The following is a 22,111-nucleotide window of genomic DNA, read 5'->3' as shown; positions in this document are numbered from 1 at the left end:
TGACTTAGGTAAAAATGTTATGGAAAAAAAAGCATAACAAAAGGCAGGTATGTAATTATGTATGGTAACAGGTCTGCTATTGTACACCACTKCTATGAGAGTACTTAGCCTTAATATTGAGTGCCAGTAGGATAATCAAGGCTTGGAAGAAGTTCTTGCTTGTCAATAGGAAGCTGATGAAATGCAAAATGCAACCAAAACAAAGCTGTTGGCATGGGCTTGTGTGAAGACTTAGGGCTGTACAAAGCAATTTTCTAGAGAAAGAAATGGAGTAATGTAGCTGAGGGACAGGCCCATGTCAGCAGGGCTGTTCTAATTCCTGGATTAAACTACTAAACTCCAATTCTCAGGGGTAACAATGCATCAAGAGGGGTGATGTGTGAAGGTGTGGGGAACTTTTGATTTTGTGGGGTTTTTTTTTTTGTCAGTTTGAATCACTTTATTTTTGTCTCRTGTTACTATGCGAAGGCCAAGAGCCAGTTTGAATCCTGTTGCATGGTTAGCATGGGAGGAAGGATGGCAGAGGGGTATGACCATATACTTCTCCTGTTTGGATTTCCTTAGTTCATACTTCTGCTGGGCATTGTGGTAGAAGTACCACAATGTAATGAAAAGAAAAATATGCTTTTTCATCTGTGTCAAGTAGAAACTTTTAAAATTTCTCCTTTTGGGTACAGCTGGCACTTAGCTAATAGTAATATTCACCTCCTTTTGGTATAAGAAATTGCTGGCAGTTCTTTCAATCTAGGAAAGCTCTGGCAGGACAGGGAGAGCCTGGCTACTGGATCCAAAGGATCCAAACCCTGCTGCAGATGAAGGAGAGCCCAGAGTTGCTTGAACCCAGAGGATGCTGTGTTTCAAATAAAGCAAATGTGTTGCTAGCAGAGAAGAAAATTACTTCTTAAATTGTGAATCACATTTTCAGAAATTTTAAAAGCCACTATAACATTCTTCCTAAAAATTTATTTATAGCTGTAATCTGTTTGTCGACATAATTTGTGACTGTCCTTTGCACCCTGCCGGGTTCAGCTTGGTGAGAGCTCTGGCTGCTCCCTTTCGACTCCTGCCCTCCGGTAACGGGGGACCCCTTAGATCTTGCAGCTCTTCCCAGTATCGCTCCTCCGAGCCCCTGGGAGCGCGGGGCTCCTCTGYGAGAGGCGCCTTCAGATCGCTGACAGCGGCAGCCGAGGCCCCTCGCTTTGTTGTGCGGCTGAGTGACACCGAGCTGGTGACGCTCCCCAGGCATCTGCTTCTGTCCCTAATACGGCCGGGCCTTCTGTCACCACCGCAGACAGCCTTTAACCCGTGCCCCGGGGTGGGAGCGCTCGGGCGGCGGCGGCAGCGGTTCGGGCCGGACCTTCCGAGGCGAGCGGGCGCGTGGGGGCCGGGCTGGGCGAGGAGGAGTGCGCGGGGGGGTCGCAGGGGCACCAAAATAGGAGCTGTCGCCGCGGCCCCGCTGCTCCCTCCGGCAGAGTCTCTTCCAAAGACGGTCACGGGCCGCCGTGGGCTGTGAGCCCCCCTGGCCGCGGCTACGTTCCGCACGGGAGTAAGCGCCGCGCCGGGCGGGTCCGCAGCCGGAGRGCGGCCGGGCTGCGCGGAGCGGCGYGGACAAAGCGGCGGCAGCTGCGGGGCGCGGCGATGGCCGGAGCCGGGCAGGACGAGTACGCGTTTCTCTACAAGGACTCTGCGCACCCCGCCGGCTTCTTGGAGGCGTTCCGGGCGTTTTACCTGGATGGGCTGTTCACGGACATCACCCTGCAGTGCGCTTCGGGGGTCATCTTCCACTGCCACAGAGCTGCCCTGGCAGCCTGCAGCAGTTATTTTAAAGCCATGTTCACAGCCGATATGAGAGAAAAATCMAAAAAACAGATCAGCCTTCCCGACCTCAGCCATGCAGTACTGGAAGCCCTCGTGAATTACGCATACACATCACAGATACAGATAACAAAGAGAAATGTCCAAAGCCTACTCCAGGCTGCAGACCTGCTCCAGTTCGTGTCAGTAAAGAAAGCCTGTGAGCAGTTTCTGGTAAGGCACTTAGACACTGACAACTGCATTGGGATGCACTCCTTTGCTGAATATCATGATTGCTCGGAGCTAGAGAAAGAGTCCAGAAGGATATTGTTATGGCAGTTTGAAGAAGTGTGGAAGCAGGAAGAGTTTCTGGACATTGGCAAAGAGAAGCTCTCTTATATTCTCTCCAGAGAGAATCTCAATGTTCAGAAAGAAGAGGCAGCCATTGAAGCTGTCATTAAATGGGTTGCACACAACGTCGAAGGAAGAATTGAAGACATCTGTGAAGTGCTGAGCTGCATCAAAGTAGACCTAGATAACGTGTATTTGAGGTCAGCTTTAAGCCTGCAAAACAAATGCCGACTCAATGACAGTAAGATAAGGTCACTCATATACAATGCCCTGAACCTCAATCCCAAAGGTCTTTCCAGAAGATCCACCGCAGCCATGTATGTGATTGGAGGATATTATTGGCATCCCTTATCAGAAGTGCATGTTTGGGATCCTTTAACCAATACATGGGTCCAGGGAACGGAGATGCCAGATCACACCAGAGAGAGCTATGGGGTYACTAGCTTGGGACCAGACATATATGTGACAGGAGGTTACAGAACAGAGAGCATTGAAGCTCTTGACACTGTGTGGATCTATAACAGTGAGCGAGATGAGTGGACWGAAGGCTGCCCCATGCTTGACGCAAGGTATTACCACTGTGCAGTTTCCTTGAGCGGCTGCATTTATGCATTGGGAGGGTACCGAAAGGGAGCTCCAGTCCAAGAAGCTGAGTTCTATGATCCTTTGAAACAGAAATGGCTTCCCATTGCAAACATGATCAAAGGTAGGTAAATCCTTGTATGGTGTCTGCCTCCATTGTTGATTGTTTTGTATTTGCCATTTTTAAGTGCCATGGAAACATTTCGAGTTTGATCCAAGYTCTAGAGACATCCATGGGAATCTCCTGTTAATGTTCATGGGCTTTGGTTCAGGTCTTTACTAGTCAAATGACTGCAAAAGTAAGTGGTAGTTTCAGTTTAATTTTGCTTTCTTTCAGGAGTAAAATTTCTGTTAAAATTAGAAAGAAATCAGAAAACTACCTGGGATTAGAGTCCATTCAGTACATAATCAAAGTGCAAGCCCCAGTAAAGGGACTGTATTATTTTTATATAAAATTTTCTGCRCAGTCATTTATAAAGGTGTCATAATTTAAAACTTCTTGCATGGAGTCCTTCCTATTTTTGTGTATCATCTCTTCAGGATCCTTTGTTTAATCTTTAGTGTGAGGATAATGAAAAGCACTAACACCTGCCAAAGTAGTGATCTTCTAAAAATATATGAATCACAGCCTAACCRAAGGTACTGACCATGAGATGAGCTCAGTCAGAGCATGGTGCGAAGTAATGCCARGGTCACAGGTTTGATCCCTGTATGTGCCATTCATTTGAGAGTTGGACCTGATGGTCTTTCTGGGTCCCTTCCAACTCAGACTATTCTGTGATTATTTTGTAACAATAACAACAATACTATAGTAAAACATTTCATCATACATTTTTATTAATGAATGCAAATATTTACAATTAATTATACAAAATTACTTTGAGTTGATGCAACATAGTATTTCTCTATGTACATGAGAATTTTTGGATATGTAAAAGAAAAAAAAAGCATGTTTCTAGAACTGTCTCAATTTTTTGTATATTTGCCTCAAACATTTGCTACTGTTTTYTTTTAAATTCCTTCAAAAGTAGAAATGCTATGCTAATACTGAGTTACATATTCTATGCAGTTGTTCTGCCCAGTTTTCTGGGTGAAACTACTTATGTGTTCAAACCTCCCTTTCCTTTATTTAATTTTGTTGTCCTAGAGACAGAGTTAATATGGCTCCATTCTGTTTGGGTCCTTTTTTATACAATAGCTTAAATAGTAATACCATGAGAATGACTAAAAGTATCAGAAAAGATACCCCGAGACACTGAACAATCTTAACTCCCAAAATTGTCTTTGCTCTTGCCATCTAAGTGATTTTTTAACAGCTTAGTRAAATAGTGAAACCAATTCCCTATGCCAAAATCAGTGACTTTAATCAGTGCCTAAAARTTCTGTGAACTACTGTGTGGCTGTATTATGTGCAATATGTATTGGTTAATGCAGTTTTATTTAGTAGTACTTGACTTACACTGATGTCTTGATAAATCTGTTTTATTCACATTCAGTTAAATACTTGCAAGGATAATTTCACTCTAAAATATTAACAAATCATTTTAAATGGAAATATGGATGGAAGAGACCATGGTTATTACTGGTCTGAACACATGTTTGCAATCTGAACACATTTGACTTTCACACTGTATACAGGTGTTGGAAATGCCACTGCCTGTGTCCTGCATGAAGTTATCTACGTAACTGGAGGTCACTATGGGTACAGGGGAAGCTGCACCTAYGATAAAATCCAGAGATACCATTCAGATAGCAATGAATGGAGTATAGTCACCACAAGTCCACATCCAGGTAAATAATTTCTCTAACAATTGTAGAGCTTGATTTGATTACTTGTACCTGGCAGTCCTTAAGCCCAGTTAGGTGTTTTTGTCATATTCCTAATTAAAAAAAAAAAAACAACCTGTTTTTTTTAATGGCAAGCGCCAYTTCCAGACTCAAACAGTGGAAGACCTTCTTCAAGCATCTGTTCTGTAGAAATCACTATTCCAATTAAGATATGTCCACATTCTATTAAATAATATAACTTTCTGTAAAATGTAACTRTTCATTGACATCTGGCAAAAATCATTTATATTCATTTTGAAAGGGTTTTCTCTATGTTCTACATCTGGTAACAGTAACTTTTAAATGAATTTTTTGCTGAATACTGGTGCTGTAGTTTAGCAGAAAATCCTGAGGTGTCTCCTAAGCTCATTGAGGACACTTCCCTGCCTTCAGTGGTGCCTAATGTTGTCCGGTACTTGCAGTTTAACTTAATGTTATCATGCTGAATTGYACTGTATTCCTTTCTTTCTGAAGAATATGGATTGTGTTCAGTTACATTACAAAACAAGATCTATTTTGTGGGAGGACAGACCACGATCACAGACTGCTATGACCCAGAGCAAAACGAGTGGAAGCAGATGGCTCACATGATGGAGAGGAGAATGGAGTGTGGCACAGTGGTTATGAACGGCTGCATCTTTGTAACAGGAGGATATTCCTATTCCAAAGGAACGTACCTGCAGAGTATTGAGAAATACGACCCTGAATTGAATAAATGGGAAGCAGTAGGTAATCTTCCCAGTGCTATGCGGTCTCATGGCTGTGTCTGTGTGTATAATGTGTAAGCATTTAATTTTCATCTCGCTGTTACAGAAAACAGCGGATGCAGTATTCATAACAGTACTGATTACTTCATGATGAGCTGTCTAATATAGTCTCTTAGTGCACATTGTTAATAACTAGATGCAATTTGTTCTCRTTTTCACCAACTCAGAAATAGAAATGTGGTAACAAGATTTCCATATATTTTTAGTCCAATCATTCTTTGTCCTGGAAGTTCTCAAATTACTCTCTTATAATACTTTGTGCAGCTACATAGGAACTACTGTGAAAAAATGGATTTGTTTTTGTTAATCACAAGGTGAAACTATGATTTGGTGCTAAGATGAGTAAAGCCAAACAAAATACATCTCTARGGACTAATGGCCTTRAGATGAAATCTTTGAAGGTAGCTGTAGAAATGGATYATTGACACAAACTAAGTGTATGGTACATACATAGCAATATCACTTGGATAGCYATGTTATCAGATTCAGAAATGGACATTTACAGGATGTCTCCRATTCTACCTTCAAGTGCCAGAGCGAAGAAGAGCTGGAGTAGGAATGAGGAAAGAAATACCAGCAGTATCCCCAGAGCACAAGCCAAAAGTGTGCACTAGTATTCTGGAAGAAGTACAAGGGCATTTGAGGAAAGTACTCTCTTTGCCACTCACTTTGACWTTGCCAATGGGAAATTAAAAAAGACTCTGCAAGACTTTCCAGTGGGATCTTTGACTGATACACAGGTATTTGTAGTTTTGGGTTTACTGGGGTTCAGAGAAAAGTCTTAATGTGTTAATCACAATTAACAATTGTGATTCAAGATGTGGTTCTGTGTGGAGTGAAAGGAGGAAATGAGAGAGACTGAAAAATAGTTAACATCCCCCTGAGATTCAAACTTCCCTAGTTCGTTTAATACCATTTGATGTTTTCTAAACTGTGACTTGAGCAAAGGTCAGCAAAACTGAAAAATCATGTCAAAATATGTTTTGCACGGAGAAAAAAAAAGATCTCTGAAACTGATTTATTTGTTGTTTCTCTCACAACTTAATACAAGATCTTCAAATTCTATGTAGAAAGTGGATTTTTGTGAAGTGATATGTAGACAAACTGGTCACACTCTGAGTGGCCTGATAGCAGTGATCCAAATGAAGWAACGCTTTGGGGAACAGAAAAGCTTTTTCAGCACTGATCCCCCAGCCCAGTTTACAAAATTACTGCAGAAACAGTTGTTAGACATTGGTGTGAGAGGCAGGGACAACATAGGGCTGCTGTAGGGTGTGGTGGGAACTTCCCACATCAGCACTGCCACTTAAAATGAAATTTTGGTTTTATTGGATTTCTCAGATACAAAGGAAGGACTTTTCCAAGCAGGTAAGCCCTGAGTTTATAACATTTCCTTGCTTGATCATGAGCATTTTCAACTKTTTTTTTTGTTCTTTTGAATTTTTATGCTGTTTCTGACTTGCATCTGACTGCTGGTAGCAGGTGCTCAAAGCACTCAGCTTTGAGCTTTGATGTGAAGTTCTGCGGTGTGTATGTACAATTCTTTTTTTTTAATGTTTTTGTACGTCACTTTACTATGTCAGAAGCTCATGTGTGTGTTCAGTGTTTTGCTTTGTTATTCATCCCACTGAGAACTAWTAAAGGGTTCGACTAATTTGTTTAAAGACTGTAAACTCTAAAGAGGTGTGGAGAATTGAACTCTGAGGCTGTTGGAAATGTGTGGGCCAAGTAGGTGGACAAAAGAAATAAAGTGAATTTGTTTGTCCTGGAAATCTGCACAACTGAGATTTGCTCAAGGGCAGATAGAGATTTAAAGGACAACATCTCAAGAATGTGAAGGTGATMTTTGTATTGAATGAAACCAACAGAGAACTCAACATGTGTATGTAATTTTTCAGTGCAAATCATGTACCCACAGAGCTTCATGTTTGTTAAAAAAACATAAGCATAGAATAGCTGCTTGTGGCTGGCCTTGAGGTTTATCCCGGCCTGTATCCTGTCACCAACAGTCATGAGTCAGTGAATGCATCTGAGAACAAGGTGRGGACTAACAAAACCAAACCCCTCAGTGTCCACTTGTCCACTGCTTCTAAACTAGGTGTCMGATGTTGATGAAAGATGGTGCTGTTCCAGGGCTGGAGCACTGGCACTGGAAGCTGGACTCTGCTTTGTTCCCCTGGGCAACCTGCAGGCAAGCAAATGCTGCTTTTTGGTCTCAGTGTTAACTGCAAAGAGGAAAAAAGCCTTTAGTTCCCCCTGTCAGGAGAGCATTTCTTGGTCTGGCATAAACAARAGTCAAAGAAATTACTCATTAGGGCTTCAGTTAAATCCTAATTTTTCAGAGATTTTGAATGTATTAGAATAAATTGAGAACAGAATAAGTTCTGAGTTATGGTTAAATTTCAACTGGTGCTATTTTCCACAATAACCTACAATGGTCTTTTAGCTCATGTCCGTAGCACATCCCAAGAAGGTGTGTTGCAATCAGGTCTTGGATACTGGCAGGAAAATGAACTCAGCAAGAGAATCAGGGATTCTGACCTCTGGTCAGCAACCTACAGGAGGTGGGAAACTCAGAGCAGGGAATCTCTTAGCCATCTGTGTGATAAGTTTTTAAAAATAGTTGAATGTAAACACTGAATTATTGTCCTATTGGACCTGTATTATGTTAAATACTGTTTTACTGTTACACTTCTAGACTAGAAAAAGAACTAATGTGGAAATCAAATTTAAACTGTAAAGTCAATACAATTTCTTAAAATTTTCMCTTGTGCCATCCTCATGTTTGTAGCGCTATAGATGCCCAAAGTACATCTGTAGTACTTAAGTGAATGTTTGCAGTATTTAATAAATGTAAATATACAACCGCTGAACAAATTCAGGTTGTTCCTTTTTCTGCTCAGCGCGCACAAGCTGTGAACAGAGCGGGCGAGCAGAATCCCCGCGCACGGACAGGGGGCCGTGGATGGGAATCGCCGCTCCCGGCCCGGCGCGCGCGGCCCTCACCAGCGCGCTCGCGCTCCCGGGGGGCGGGGCCCGCTCTGGGCGGGGCCGGGCCGTGGCACCTCCCCCGCCCCGGAAGTGGCGCCCACGTGAGGGGCGGGCGGGCCGCGGGGGTTGYTGGTCCGCGCGGCGCCGATTCGCGGTCTCTGGAGCGGCGGAGCGGGGCCCGAGCGCGCAGGTTCGTGTGGGGCCGCTCCCGGCCCCGGCGGCGCCCGGGCGGCAGCGCTGCTCGAGCKTGCCCCGCCGGGCCCGGCCGTGCCYASGAGCGAGGGGCCGCGGCGTCCGGGCCGGGAGGGAGGCGGGGAGGGTTCCCGGAGCGGGGGAGCACGTGCCGCCTGTGCCCCGGCGGAGGCGCGGAGCGGGCCCGGCCGTGCCAGCGCGCTCGTTTCCCGCCGGCAGCGCTTCCCGCGGCGCTCGGTGCGCGCTGCGCTGCGGGGCTCGGGCGCTGTGGCATGCGGAGCCGCGGCACCACAGCCGCCGCCGGGGCCTGGGCCCGGCTCGAGGGCAGCGCTCCCGCTCCTGCCGGGCAGAGTGTCCGCCGGGCGGGAGCCTTGGCCACTGCGCCCGAGGGTGTGTGGAGAGGTGTCTCTTTACACTGCGGGCGTGTGATAGTGTCTTACAGCGAACCGATGGTGTCCTAGCACAGTTCAGGGGCCGACATTTCAATTGCTTAAATATTTCTTACCAGATTTTTTTCTTAAACTGATTCTATTAAAAAAAAAAAAAAAAAACAACAAACCTGTTAAAGTGTGAAAATGTGTGCTTATAGTTAATCTTTACCCTTAAATAAAACCTAGTCTCAGACCTCTTACACAGGAGTTCCTGAACAAGGCATAATACGAATAACAGTTCCATGTTGGGGAAGCTTTATTGGGGAAGCTTTCCTATTTTAAAAAAAACTCTTCCTCTATTACAGTAATGGTAGAACCAGCCTGCAGCTAAGCTTTGTTCAGAACTTGAAACTAAATGCTTGGTTAAGAGGAAAGTCTACTTGAAGAGTTCTTTTGGGATGACCTGGYTAATACAGTGTGGGATCTAATTGTTCTAGTTAAGGGGCTTGACTGCCTTTTTCTAGTTGTAATTTAAATCTGATGACAATCTTGCTTTATTTTAACCTGGTTTTGTTTTGTGTGGTACTGATACAGACTTTCTGCATATGGAAGGAACAAGTCAGTGTAGTTTATTAAGAAAGCCCTTAAAATATTTTGTAGGATTTTGCAAGCTGTTCGTTGGAGCTTTTTATCAGTCTTCACTGCTGCACAGCAACTGAAAACTATTGATCTGGAAGATGTCTAGTGCCAAATGACTGAGCTAAAGAGTCTGAAGTGAGCATGTGCAGACAAGGCTAGAATTTCTCTTAAATTAGAAGGCTGCTTCTGCTTTTATTCTAAATAGGTTAGAGCTCAATCACTGAACTGAATTCCATGCTTGGCAAGCTTGAGTCTTAGTCTTGCCATACAGTTTGTTACTTGCAGCTAAAAGGATGCTTGCTAGAAAAGCTTTTCTATATGTAAGACTTACTCTAAAGGACGTGTCYTAAGTCTTAGGTTGGTTCCTGCTTTCTGGTATTAGCCTTGAAAATACTGCTAAGAAAGTGGACTTTTCTTTTTCTTCTTAACAGTGGGGCTGAGCCTTATCTGGAAATTCACTTGATTATTCTGGGTATTTTGGTACCTGGGCTGAGGCAGACTGGGACAGTGGCCAACTGGCTGATCCCATAGAAAAAGCTGAGACTGCTCTATAGATTGCCATTAAATTAGACTAAATTTGGTATAACCTAAATTAGATCACTGGTTTCTCTCACAAGTCAGGTGTTGGGCAGAATGTGAAGGCAGCACCAGCACCTGTATGGTGGTGAAGTGTCAGTCTCCTGGAGGCAGCATGGCTCAYGTGGGACATCTCTGAAGGAACTGCAACTCTCAGCTTGGGTGCTCTGGCCTGGGTTTTGTCAAGTTGTTTTTAGACAAACAGRTCACATTCAGCATAGCTGGCAACTGACACTTGCTGGAATCATGCTTCAAAGAGTGTTAYAGTGTTAAGTACCCATAGTAGTAGAGGTGCACATTTCAAGGCTTTAAGTGCCAAAGATCTACAAGTAAGTCGAAGAACTGAATGTGGCTTTGAGATCAGGGAGGAAGTGGGAATACTTCAGACTGCAGTAGGCTGAACAATTACTGAGGAATTAAACTACTGAAATAAGATGAGGTTGCCAAGTGGGGAGGCTGATGAAGAACATGATTTCCTGTAACAAAGGGCACCTCGGCAGTTTTCCCTGCTTCTGTGTTGCCAGTCATCTTGGTGCTCTGAAAGATATTACTGCCCTGAAAATAGCAGAGGAGCAGAATGGCAGAGCTCTGTGGTTAAACCTTCCAATAAATCATGCAAGACATGAGTGCAAACCCATCTTCAGCAGCAGCCTTTGTGATCYCAGATGTATGAACTGGGGTAACAGTACCAAGAAGCTGCTTTATCTTCTGTAGCTGGATTTAACAAGTGTGTTCATATGCAAAGGAAGAAAGAAGAAGTCTGTATTTCGTAGTTCAAAACTGAATTCAAACTAATTTCTGACAGCTTCATAAAGCTACGTTTGTTTCTCAAGGATTAATCTTCATAGTCTATTTTTATCTGAAGAGCATCTACACAGGAATTGTTTGATCCCAGTTAATTTTCTGGCCAATTGGTGCTTTCCTAGTGATTGCATCTGATGCACTGGGATTGTAATTATTATAATTGCTGCCAGTTAAATAAAGAAGTTACTTCCAAGTTAAAATGTTTTATTTGTTACCAAAGATACTTGACTTACTATTCAAGCAGAACTGTAATGAAGACACATTTGTAAAGGAGAGAACTAGACATGTTTAGGATGTATCAGTAAATGCAAATATTTTCATTCCTTTCTCCAGAAAGCTCTCTGAACTTTGAAAGTTTAAACACGAGATAGAAACTTAAGAAATGTTTCTCATTAAACCTATTTAGGAATTGAACATATTTTTTATTCATGTTTTGCCTTGTGATAAGAGGTTGTATTTGATTTAGAGAAAAAAATGTTGGCTTTCAATTCTGTTGCTGTTGTTACGAACTGAGGATCAGTGCCTAGAAAAGATAAATAACAGATAACTGTGAAGTGCCAGCATTTTTTTTAATTTATTTTGACTGCTGAATGCCAAATGCTGCCTTAACAACTGAAGTGAAGTTTTTTTCCCAGTTGTTTCATAGTTTCCACTTGGAGTTCTGCAGTCATGTTAATAACCTGCTTCACAGACGTAAATGTATGGCTAATGAACTTGGGTGTTATCTTGCTTAGATGGGGCTGCAGTGAAATGCAATGCTCTATCAAGTGTGTAGAAAGTACTATCCTAMACTTAGTGCATTTGCTCTGTGTTCTCTTCAAAATAGGTGGTGAAAATGGCTGAAAATGGAAATGGTGAAAACATGTCTATCTTGGAAAACAAAATCTGTCAGCAAATTGAGGTAAATTCAATTTACAGTCTGGGATCTGGATTGAAGTTGTTGTGAAGGTATTCGTTTGCAGGGGCTTGGGTAATGGGAAGTTAATTTTATGGGGTGTTAAACTTGAATCATCAGCTATTAAAAAACGATACAAGTCTGTAACAGGTATTTAATACTTTAAGATAGTCATAATTGTAGTTTAAGTTGGCCATTACACTTGTTTAGAGCTGCTTGTAAGACCACCATTTAAACACAGGGAAGGTTTAATTTGCTAGCATTTTAGGTGCTATAGCAAGTGAATCTATCATTAAACTATTTACTACCATGCTTGCTGGGGTTATTCTACCTGTGCAAATAGGAGGAGAGTGCATTTTAGTTCTGTGTGCCTTCTTTTTAGCTGGGAAAAAACCCTCCTACTCAGGAATCTGCTGGTCAAAATACTTGCACAGCACATCGAATATCTTGCTACTATGATTTACTGCYTTGTAATTTATTGCTACAAATTACAACTAAATTTATATGCCTRCTTTGGATTAACTGTCTCTCTGGAGGCTTGGAGGGTTACTCTACAACAAAAAACCCCGAAGGCATTACTTTCCGTAGAATAACTGTTTTCCTGAAGGACAAAAATGTAGCTCCACGTGAATGCCCATTACCATACAAAGCCATTATTTATATAWAACAAACAAAACATAGGGATTGAGGAAAAATAGTTGACAAAACTAGACTTTTGGTAATATGAGTTTGRGATGTACTAGAGAAAGAGGTAGTGTTGTAAAACTTAGCAGTGACTTTTTAAAGCACCACAATATTGGTGAAGATACTCCAACTTCTCCTATGATTTCAAGTATTTGACCTTCATTAGATGACTGTTAGTCAGGGAAAGAATCTGATTGACTTGTCTGTCTCGAACTGAATTGACTTCCCATRCTGGACAGATGGAAATAAGAACATGATAATTAAATAAAATTAAAAATAAATATAAATAGTTATTTTATCTTATGGCGTTTTCTTGARTGAGACCTAGAAATTCTGGTCTATGTGTATGATTTCTCAGTTTGCAAATACAATATTCTTGCATACATATTCCTTAAATAAGGTCTACCAGCTGGATGTGTTGGTGACAAATTTGACTTTTGACTCTGTAGAGCTTGATAAAGTTTATGAATGCTTATCATGTTAACAGAATAAGCTTCACTCCTTTCCTAAACAAAACTGCAATCTATCTTTGCCTTATTAATTGTTTTGATGTGAGGTTTGTTTGTTTGTGTTTTTTTAGGGTTTGTTTCTGGTGATTTTGTTTGTTTTTACACCTTACACAYTGCAGTTAACTTTTGGCAAAGTATCACATTAAAGCAGGAAGTAATAATTTCAGAATTCCAGATTAATTAATTTTGGTATGTCTCAATCTACTGCAGTAAACTGTTAAAAGAAAAAGAGGTTTTAAGACTGAAAATTTAAAGATACATCTCTCTTTCCTYTCCCCCACCACCCTCTTCTTTTTTTGCAGTATTATTTTGGCAATCACAATCTACCAAGAGACAAGTTTCTAAAGGAACAGATTAAACTAGATGATGGCTGGGTACCTTTAGAAGTAATGATCAAATTCAACAGGTAAAACAACGTACAAGTAATGTGGATAAAAGAGTAACTTTCAGCTACCTATTCTGTTTGGGGCCAAGTGTTCCTGGTGTGCATGTCCAATTCCAATTGCTGTTTTAATATCTGGCTTCCACTTTGCCTGTGTGTTTGTAATAGCTTGTGTCTGCTTACYCAATAGGTTAAGTCGCCTTTCAAAAGATTTTGGTGTTATTGTAGAAGCACTAAGAAAATCCAAGACAGGTTTAATGGAAATAAATGAAGACAAAACTAAAATTAGAAGATCTCCAAATAAACCCCTTCCTGAATTAAATGACCAGTATAAAGCTGCAATTAAAAACAGATCTGTGTATGTTGTAAGTAAATTTCTTCCTTTATTTTGTGGTGTTCTGCATGACTTTGATTGATAACCATCTTAGTAAAGCTTGAATTAATACTATAAAGACTGTAATTTTTCAGAGTCAGTTTGTGGCATACAATTGAAGCTCATTGCTGTCTTGCAGAAAGGCTTTCCACTAGATGCCACACTTGATGATATTAAAGAATGGCTTGAGGATAAAGGTCCAGTCGAAAATATCCAAATGAGGAGAACATTGCAGAGAACATTTAAGGTAATGATGAACATGTAGACCTGATGCAGGGATTCTCCCTGGACAACATTCTTTCAGTTATTCTAACAATGTATTTTACCATTTAACAGGGCTCAATATTTGCAGTTTTTGATAGTGTTGAATCTGCTAAGAAGTTCACAGAGATACCAAATCAAAAGTACAAAGACACAGAGCTGATAGTACTTTTCAAGTAAGTTCTTTTAATTGATGTATGAACAGTGGTCAGGGGYGGATTTACACAAGAGCCTGGCTTGACCTGAGAAGTGTGAGTTCTTATGCTGTTGTACAGGCATTGTACAGGCTACCTTTTGGAGAGTTAGCATCTCAACTTGGACAAATAATTTCAACTGTTTCATGTCTACTGCTGTCTTACAAAGTAATTTTAACAATATTTTAAATTATATTAATTTAGCTAATATTCTGTTGAAGGGAGGAGTACTGTACAAAAAAGAATGAAGAAAGGAAACAAAACAAAGTAGAAGCAAAAGCAMGAGCTAAACAGTAAGTCATTGTCAAAGTGTGTGTTTTGCTTGCCTGATCATGCTTGAACTGACTCACAACTAATTTAACTTTTCTACAGGGAAAAAGAAGAAAAGCAGAAACAAGCAGCAGATGCTGAAATGGTATGGGTTTCTTAAATCCACCTACATTTTGTAAAGCCAACATGGAMTATTCTGTTTGAAATGCTGTAATATAGAGCATTTTCTAGCAAGTCACTTCAGCTTTTCCAGCTAACTTATAGTAAGACTATTCTGTCATGGATCTTATCTTTAATAGACTAATTTTGTTTAAAGGCTTATGTCCTGAATTTACATTAGGCATGTTTGCCTGTTCARAAGTGATCTTGAATGCATCATTGAGATGATTGTTTCTCTGTGGTATTCAAAGGATCCCTTAAGSATTAAATCAGTATTAGGTAAATTTTCAACCTGAGGTGTCAGCCTTCACAAAACTGTTTTGTAGAATTTAAAGGGTGTAACTCCTATGGGAAAGGAGTCCTAAGTTCCACGTAAGTGTATCATAGTAAGCAAACAAAACTTCAGAAAGGAGGGGGGACACTGTACAAGACTTGGACATCAGCAGAACTAGATTATGTAGGAAAAATTATTATATTACTGTAACTTCAATTGCTTATCACTATCATGTTTGATAGGACTGGGGGGAATATGAATATTCAAGCTTGACTCTTCAATGAAAATGTGGCTGTTTTTAATTTAATTTAGAAGTCTCTGGAAGAAAAGACAGGATGTCTTTTGAAGTTTTCTGGTGATCTAGATGACCAAACGTGCAGAGAAGATCTCCATGATGTGTTTTCTGGTCACGGAGAAATCAAGTGGATACATTTTGTCAGAGGTGCGAAGGAGGTCAGTAATCTTAGACAAGGACTTAAAATCTATGTATTGAAGTTTGAAAATAAATGATTAAATGTTTGTTCTCTTATGTTATCAAGTAAATTATTGTGAAATTGCACAATATTTAGAGAATTACTTTATTCCATTAACTTCTTTCAAAAGAACAAATAAAGGTTCCAGCCTTGTTGATAAGGTCAAAACTGAGAATGTTGAATTTGCTGAAGGGACTCAACAGCATATGTTTATTACCATTCCAGCTGAATGTTTTTGCAGTAAGATTAAAAGGTATCTACCACTCTTCTTTTTAAGGGAATTATCCTGTTTAAGGATATTGCCAAAGATGCTCTGGAAAAAGCCAAAGCAGCACATAACGGAAATTTGCAGCTCCGGAACAAGGATGTTTCATGGGAAGTGCTAGAAGGAGATGCAGAGAAAGAAGCTCTGAAAAAAATACTGGAAGATCAGCAGGAATTGCTGAAACAGAAATCAAAAGGTTCTCCCTCGTTTTTTTAATTAAAGTCTTTATAGTGTCCTAGAGCTGGGGTGCGTAATTCACCCTTCAGTAGGGAATACATGTTAGGTAATGATGTGTTAACTTTAAAGCAATCCTTGGAGTTTGCCAGTTAAATGATACAAAGTTTCTGATCTTGTATCTCTGCAGGGCGCAAAATTAAAGGCAAAGGAAGAGGGGGAAAGATACCTCAGGGTGCACAAAAAGGAAAAATACAGTTTCAGGGCAAGAAAATAAAGTTTGAAAATGACGAAGAAGATGGTGAAAATGATGCTAAAACAGGTAYGTCATTCTGTGCACTTGATGCAGCTTATTCAGTACTTTTATAGAAAGTAGYTCCAGGTACTCATGTTTCTCACAAGTGTTTTGGATTTGGCTYTGCATTGTAGTATTTCTGCCCTCCTGTCAGTATCAGTAAAGTAATCTGAAGAGTCTTGTGCTCGATTCCTTCTGCAATTGTCCAACAAGCATATTAAGACAATTACTTGATGGGTAAAGCTATACTGCAGGGCTGTTTAAAGCATTATGCATTGAAAGATGGTGGTTGTCAGCAGCATTACACAACTATATAGACCCAGTCTCTTCAGTGGTGCTTTTTTTTTCACCTTAAGGATATAAGAAGACTTAATAGTTCTGCCTGTCACTACTTAGTTTGGAAAAGAGGAAGAGCTAAGTTTCTGTTCATTAGATACAGCTCCTGCTTTACTAAAACCCAGTAAAACCTACTCCTGGGTAGACTGCATTCCTTCCATTTTCTTACCTGCCCTCCTGCTGTAGAGTTAAGCTCTTCACACGTGATATTTCAGAAAATCTAAAAGCTTTAGTCACCATAATAAGCAATCTCTCTACTGTACCTGTGGCTGTAGATAACTAGGACTCAAATGATGGGAGGAGTGKTTTTTTTCACAAGATTTCAGGTAATGCTTTCCTTTACCCTAAATGACTATATATTCAATCTTGCAGAACCAGCAAGTCCCAAGAAGAGACCACTAGAGGAAATGGAAAAGGAAGAACCTGCACCAAAACAACTCAAAACAGAAAATGGAGATGGCAATCAGTARTACTAAAATAAATAAAACAATTTAAAAAAATAGTGGCTTTATTGTTCCATTTTAAAACCTATTGAAAGACATGCCTCASTTCAGGACTTTCTTGGCAGAAAATCTAATGAAATCCACTTCAATGTCAACCTACAATTAGAGAAAAGATTCATTTTATTGGGTTACAGCTTTGTTTTTTGTTAAAGAAGCATGCTTACTCCTAACATAAAACCCTGGAAAACTTTTCTATTTATAGTTTTGTTTATACTGTCAGATCTTGTCAATTTTTCTGGCATCTCATTCCAATGTAAAAGGTTTTGGACTTTGTAATCTTAYGGTTATGTTTAATAGCAGCTGGCAATAAATTCAGAACTTAAACTGCTTTCTACTGAAGCCTGGTTAATGTAGTATAATGTTGCAACTGTAAAGTAGCCAAGGACAGACCTATATTAAGTTCAAATCACCAAGAGCATAGATATAGCTGATTAAAGCCTCTGTTCTTTACTGCTGAACATACCTACCAGTCTTCAACCCTTGTCCAGTCTCCTTCTGTTATGGCACGGGATGGGAATACATGGCTTCCAGCATTCAGTACCCAGGAACTTGCTCTAGGCTTAGGCTGCCATACTTAAGTGTCCTGACTGTTTTAACAGAGGAGCACAAGCTCCACTTGCTGCCCCCAGGATGACTCTGCAGCTGGCTGTAGCTCTTTGCAGTAGAGCACAGATTAATGAAATAATGCTACTGCTGTAATACCCTTGTTACTGTAGCCTTCAGCACTTCAGTCAAAATCCCAGCTGCAGACAGGACTGAATAAATAGCTTTTAGGAATTGAGTCAATGAGGCTACCCYTAGCTTTATCACGTCTAATTGGAGTGCTGGCTTCAATCTTTGTGTATAGCTTTGACTTGCATTATGATTAGTTTCTTTAGCTACAAAATGTAGTAACAGCAGTGATGTGAGTGAATGCTCTCAGGGATGTGAGCATTCTTCAGTATATATGGCCCTAAAACTTTCATTAAGTAGAATTTGTTTACCTCAATATKTTCTCCGTTAGGTTTTATACTTACTGATTTCTTCTTATGGAACTTRTATGATGCTGGTAAATCAAATCTAAGTTCTGTGGACAGTAGAAAGAATGCGTTTTAGACCAGGATGATTATCAATCACTTAAGCCATACAGCCTTGCACTTCTGTTTCTAATGTCTGCATCTGTTGTGGCCTGTCATGATACCTGTTTTATCTCTGCACTAGATGATGATTAAACACTGAAGCTGTCCACAGACAGTTAAGTGGGTGGCTGAAATGCAGTCCTGTTTTCAAGCACTTGTGCAATTTCCTATCTCTAGTTCAATGACTGTAAAAAGCATCTGGCTAGTGGCATTGAAAACCTGGGAAGATATTTAACTGTCAAAAAATCTGGGTGTCTAAGCACAGGGTGCTTTTTTGTGTGTGAAAACTGACCTGTGCTTCACTTTCCTTTTCCAGCAGCACTCCCTTTGAAGCAGGAAGGGAGGTAACTTCTGCTCGAAGACAAAAACTTAATACTGCACAGAGTATGTATTCCTTGCAGCTTTATTAAGTGCCTGCTTGTATTCTTGCRAGGTAGCAAAATTTAAAAAACTTAAAACAAAAGGACTGCAAAAAAAAACAGGTCTGGGTAATTTCCATGTTAAATTTTAGTGTGATTTACCTCRGGCTCTTGTGACTGGCTAGTAGTGGTATAGATGATACCCCAAACCAAAACCTTTTTTTCCGKTTTTTTTCTGTTATCAAGAAATAAATATTACCTGCTAAGACTTCCATCTTCACTTCCCATTCATCTGCTTTCTTCTGAATGTGCTACAATATTAGATAGTGTAGAAATGAGCTTTTAAAGTGATGTTTTACAAACTTCTATATCCTTGTACTTAAGAAGCCTCTATGCTTTTGATTTTCAAGCTGAAGCACCAGATCACATAGTTATCTTGATGTGAGATGGTGGTTATTTGACATAATTAGTATTTACCCCAAACATACCCCACAAAGTATTTAACAAATTGGTGAAGCTACAGAAATCTATATAGCCAGTTGTGTTATCTGGTTAATTGCTTACCCTACTTAAATGAAGCACTTACCTTTCGTGTTGAAGTTTTATGAAGGGAATATACAGCTGTTTTTGCCATTTGTAGAGCCGTTTTCAGAAAAATCATATCAATTCCTAAAAGCATGATGATATTATTCGAATTATTAAATGGAAGCTCAAAGATCTGTTTATTTTTTTTTCTGGAAGAATAGCTATTTGCATTGAATTCATTAAGGTACAGAAAGTATTTCTAAAACACACTYAATTGTTTTTAATAAAAGAAAGATGATAGGGATATGAAATAGCTAGTATTGSTTATTTCAAGCCCCAGTGATTGTTAGTTACAACGTTGGAGTTGTTAATCTGTACTTAGGAAGCTGATTCCACATCAACAAAATACTAAGTAATTAGAGTACGTAATTAATGAAGAAGGTAGATGTTCTTTCATTAAAAGCATTTCCCTTGCTGTTTTGTTTGTAATAATTTCTGAGTTTCATAATTACCAACCTTTATTATGCTTGGTACCAAACGGAGGGTTCATAATCACTGTATCAAAAGTATCTGACATGCTGTCAGATAAAGAACAGATATCACACTGAACCATGTCGACATTTATGAGCTCAAAGTCTTCAATATTGCTATTAAATATTYCCAGTGCATCTGCATCTATGTCAAGCCCGACACAGAATCTATTRAAGGAAGGAAAGTGTCACATATTAGTCTCCTACAAACGAAAATGGTGTTTAAATTCTACAGTAAGGGATCTGGGTACACAGTTTGTTTTATCTAGGAAATGCAACAAGCATACATTATAGATTCCATGCTGATAAAAATGCTAGTAGTTCGGTTGCCCTTTCTCAAGTATAAATCAAAATTTTGTTAGCTAAGATTCKTGTGTTCATTTAATGGTTCAGGGGAAAGCAAATGACTTCCAAATTTGTGACAACTTCCATCACTTTCACAGTATGAATGATTATTCATGGTCAAAACTTGGTAAATAGCCTGACTGTGCACCAGATTATATACCTAAAATGGTTTAGTTCAGCATTGCTATGTTTTAATCTTACTTTCTATTATTTTATGCTAGAAAAAAAATGCCAGAATTTAATATTAAATACTTACCCTGCTCCTAACATTGCACTTCCAATGCTGAGCATACCACAACCACATCCTAAGTCTGCAATTGTTTTGTTTTCAATATCATCAAAAGTACTGTGAATTGTATAAAGCATACATGCTGGGGGAAAAAAAAAACAAACAACCAAAACAGGTCAATAATATCAATATGAACCTAATAAATCCTGAAAAGCTGTTTGTGCCTTCAGAAAACTCTTAAGTTCACACTACAAAAACCCTTTAGTTAAACTGATGTTCTCACTGCTTGTAATTGATTTTCATTTATGTGTGAAGAGTCAAAAGCATTTTTACAAATTACAAAATGTGGATCTTTGGTGGAGAGATTACACAAAGAGCTCCGAGCATTGCTTGTGGAAAAAGTAAGCCTTTAAATTTTTTTGGGGAAAAACAATACAATATAAAGTATGGGAAAGATCATAATTAAGGTATGAGTGTCTGCATATACACTTTACTCGTTTTGCATGTCATGACAACTCCATTTCAGCTTATACTTTTACAGATTAAGATGTTTCTATGACAACATTATCTTTGAAATACATTTATTTGATTTTTGGATTGTACATTATCAGTATATTTCTAAATACATTCCTGTTGGATACACTTTCTTAACTCTTTTAGTGCAAAGCCTTCAAAGGAAATAAGGCAGCAGAAAAAACTTTTTGAATTAAAAGTGTTGCTGAAAAACTGCCAAAGAAATAACAGTGCTGTGGGTCACCTCTACCTGCAATATGAGGTCTTGTTGGATACTGTTCAAGGAGTAGTTTTGGACTTTCAAAAGTATCAACTTGTTGAAGACAGCTTTCCAGTTCTTTAAGCTTTAATTTCTTCATGTTTATCGTTCGACTAAAGAAAATAACGTGYGATCAGTTACAACAATATAAGTAAACTACCTATTATTTTATACTTAAAATCCCCAGGTAATCTTCAGCACCTGCGGGGTGTTTTCAGCGTGCCGTCTCCCGGGACGCAGCTGGCGGCGCACCGATGCCGGGGAACGAGCACCGACCAGGGCAGCAGCCGCTCTCCTCACTGCTCCCGGAGTTCAGGCCCTGGGCCCGGGGCTCCGCTTCTGTCGCCCAGTTCTARGCGGGGCACGAACCGAGCCCCAGCGACCGCCACCACCCACACCGTGCGCTCGCCCCTCAGTGCCGTCCCTGCTCCGCCTGTCCCCGCTCGATACTCACCGCAGCTCCGCCGGGCCGGGCCGGGCCGGGCAGGGCCGCACCGAGCGCGGCCGCGCACTTCCGACGCACCGCCCGCCCCCTGCGCGCACCGCCCCCTGCCCGCCCCTGCCCGGGATGACGGGCACCTGCGGGAATGAAACGCCAGGGGATTTGTGCGTGTTTCGTTAACAAGTGTGGCCTTTGGTGTCCTGTATTATAAACACGAGACATTTTATTTCAGTCTAACGCGTCACTGCTGCTCGGTGCCTGAGAAAGCCGGAGGACACACCCGGCAGACCGGGCTTTCTCGGTGGTCCCGCTCCTGAATGCCCTTAGGGACAGAGCAAGGAACTGGATTTCTGCTGGTGCGGTGGGAAGAGCGGTCGTTGACAGAAGAGTAATATTCACCTGGACGCACAACACGACACAAGCCACCAGCAGACGGGCAGCCATAGGAAACACAGGCAAAGCCAGAAGAGAGGCAGCTGCCTTGGGGCCCGAAGCTGACGGGCAGAAGGGTCCTATTGTCTAACAAATAGATTTTTTTGGTACAAGGTTCTCCACTGCACAGCTTAAAATGTCTTTATCGAGGTTTAAAGCCGCCGCCGGGTGTGTAAAACACGGTAACTTGCATCTCAAATGCCTTCTCTCCTGCTGGGAGCGCGCAGGCAGCCGCACGCTGGTACCCGGGGCGCGGCTCTGCGGACACGTCGGGGTGCGGTGCTGCTGCCGGAGCCGGCGCTGTTCTGGACCCCCAACGGGGCTGCTTGATGGCAGCGAGAGCAGAACCGCCCGCCCGAAGCCTCAGAGCTATCTCCCGCATCCCCCGCAGTTGCTCCTGCTCTCAAAGCCGTCACCG

General features: G+C 40.9%; 3 protein-coding genes across 4 annotated transcripts; 2 read left to right on the top strand and 1 right to left on the bottom strand.

The window, feature by feature from the left end:
• The first annotated feature begins 1,594 nt into the window (after window positions 1–1,594).
• KLHL23 (kelch like family member 23) lies at window positions 1,595–6,108 on the top strand. Its single transcript, XM_057371702.1, has 3 exons — window positions 1,595–2,851; window positions 4,366–4,518; window positions 5,029–6,108. Exons 1-3 carry the CDS (start codon window positions 1,639–1,641, stop codon window positions 5,337–5,339), a joined length of 1,677 nt encoding a protein of 558 aa, XP_057227685.1. The 5' UTR covers window positions 1,595–1,638; the 3' UTR covers window positions 5,340–6,108.
• Window positions 6,109–8,419: 2,311 nt separating this feature from the next.
• On the top strand, window positions 8,420–17,272 carry SSB (small RNA binding exonuclease protection factor La). The gene is given in 12 exon segments (XM_057371690.1): window positions 8,420–8,502; window positions 11,721–11,795; window positions 13,285–13,388; window positions 13,555–13,729; window positions 13,877–13,984; window positions 14,074–14,174; window positions 14,414–14,485; window positions 14,565–14,607; window positions 15,208–15,348; window positions 15,646–15,829; window positions 15,998–16,129; window positions 16,811–17,272. Coding segments are annotated over 11 exon segments (1,230 nt in total). The 5' UTR covers window positions 8,420–8,502; window positions 11,721–11,729; the 3' UTR covers window positions 16,915–17,272.
• Window positions 16,973–21,355, bottom strand: METTL5 (methyltransferase 5, N6-adenosine). Of its 2 annotated transcripts, none has more exons than XM_057371691.1 (8): window positions 21,274–21,355; window positions 20,811–20,932; window positions 20,075–20,189; window positions 19,460–19,641; window positions 19,005–19,087; window positions 18,678–18,729; window positions 17,958–18,007; window positions 16,973–17,037 (listed from the first exon to the last, which is right to left on the bottom strand). In XM_057371691.1, exons 2-8 carry the CDS (start codon window positions 20,917–20,919, stop codon window positions 16,984–16,986), a joined length of 645 nt encoding a protein of 214 aa, XP_057227674.1. In that variant the 5' UTR covers window positions 20,920–20,932; window positions 21,274–21,355; the 3' UTR covers window positions 16,973–16,983. The 2 variants fall into 2 exon arrangements, with proteins under 2 accessions (XP_057227674.1, XP_057227675.1); XM_057371692.1 differs by lacking the exon at window positions 21,274–21,355 and adding an exon at window positions 21,021–21,243.
• Window positions 21,356–22,111: the final 756 nt, after the last annotated feature.

Source organism: Malurus melanocephalus, unplaced genomic scaffold, assembly GCF_030028575.1.
Source record: "Malurus melanocephalus ecotype Western Australia unplaced genomic scaffold, MMel_1.1 scaffold_155, whole genome shotgun sequence".
NCBI lineage: Eukaryota > Metazoa > Chordata > Aves > Passeriformes > Maluridae > Malurus > Malurus melanocephalus.
Note: the sequence above shows the minus strand (reverse complement) of the source record. Positions and strands in the feature narration are given on the sequence as shown.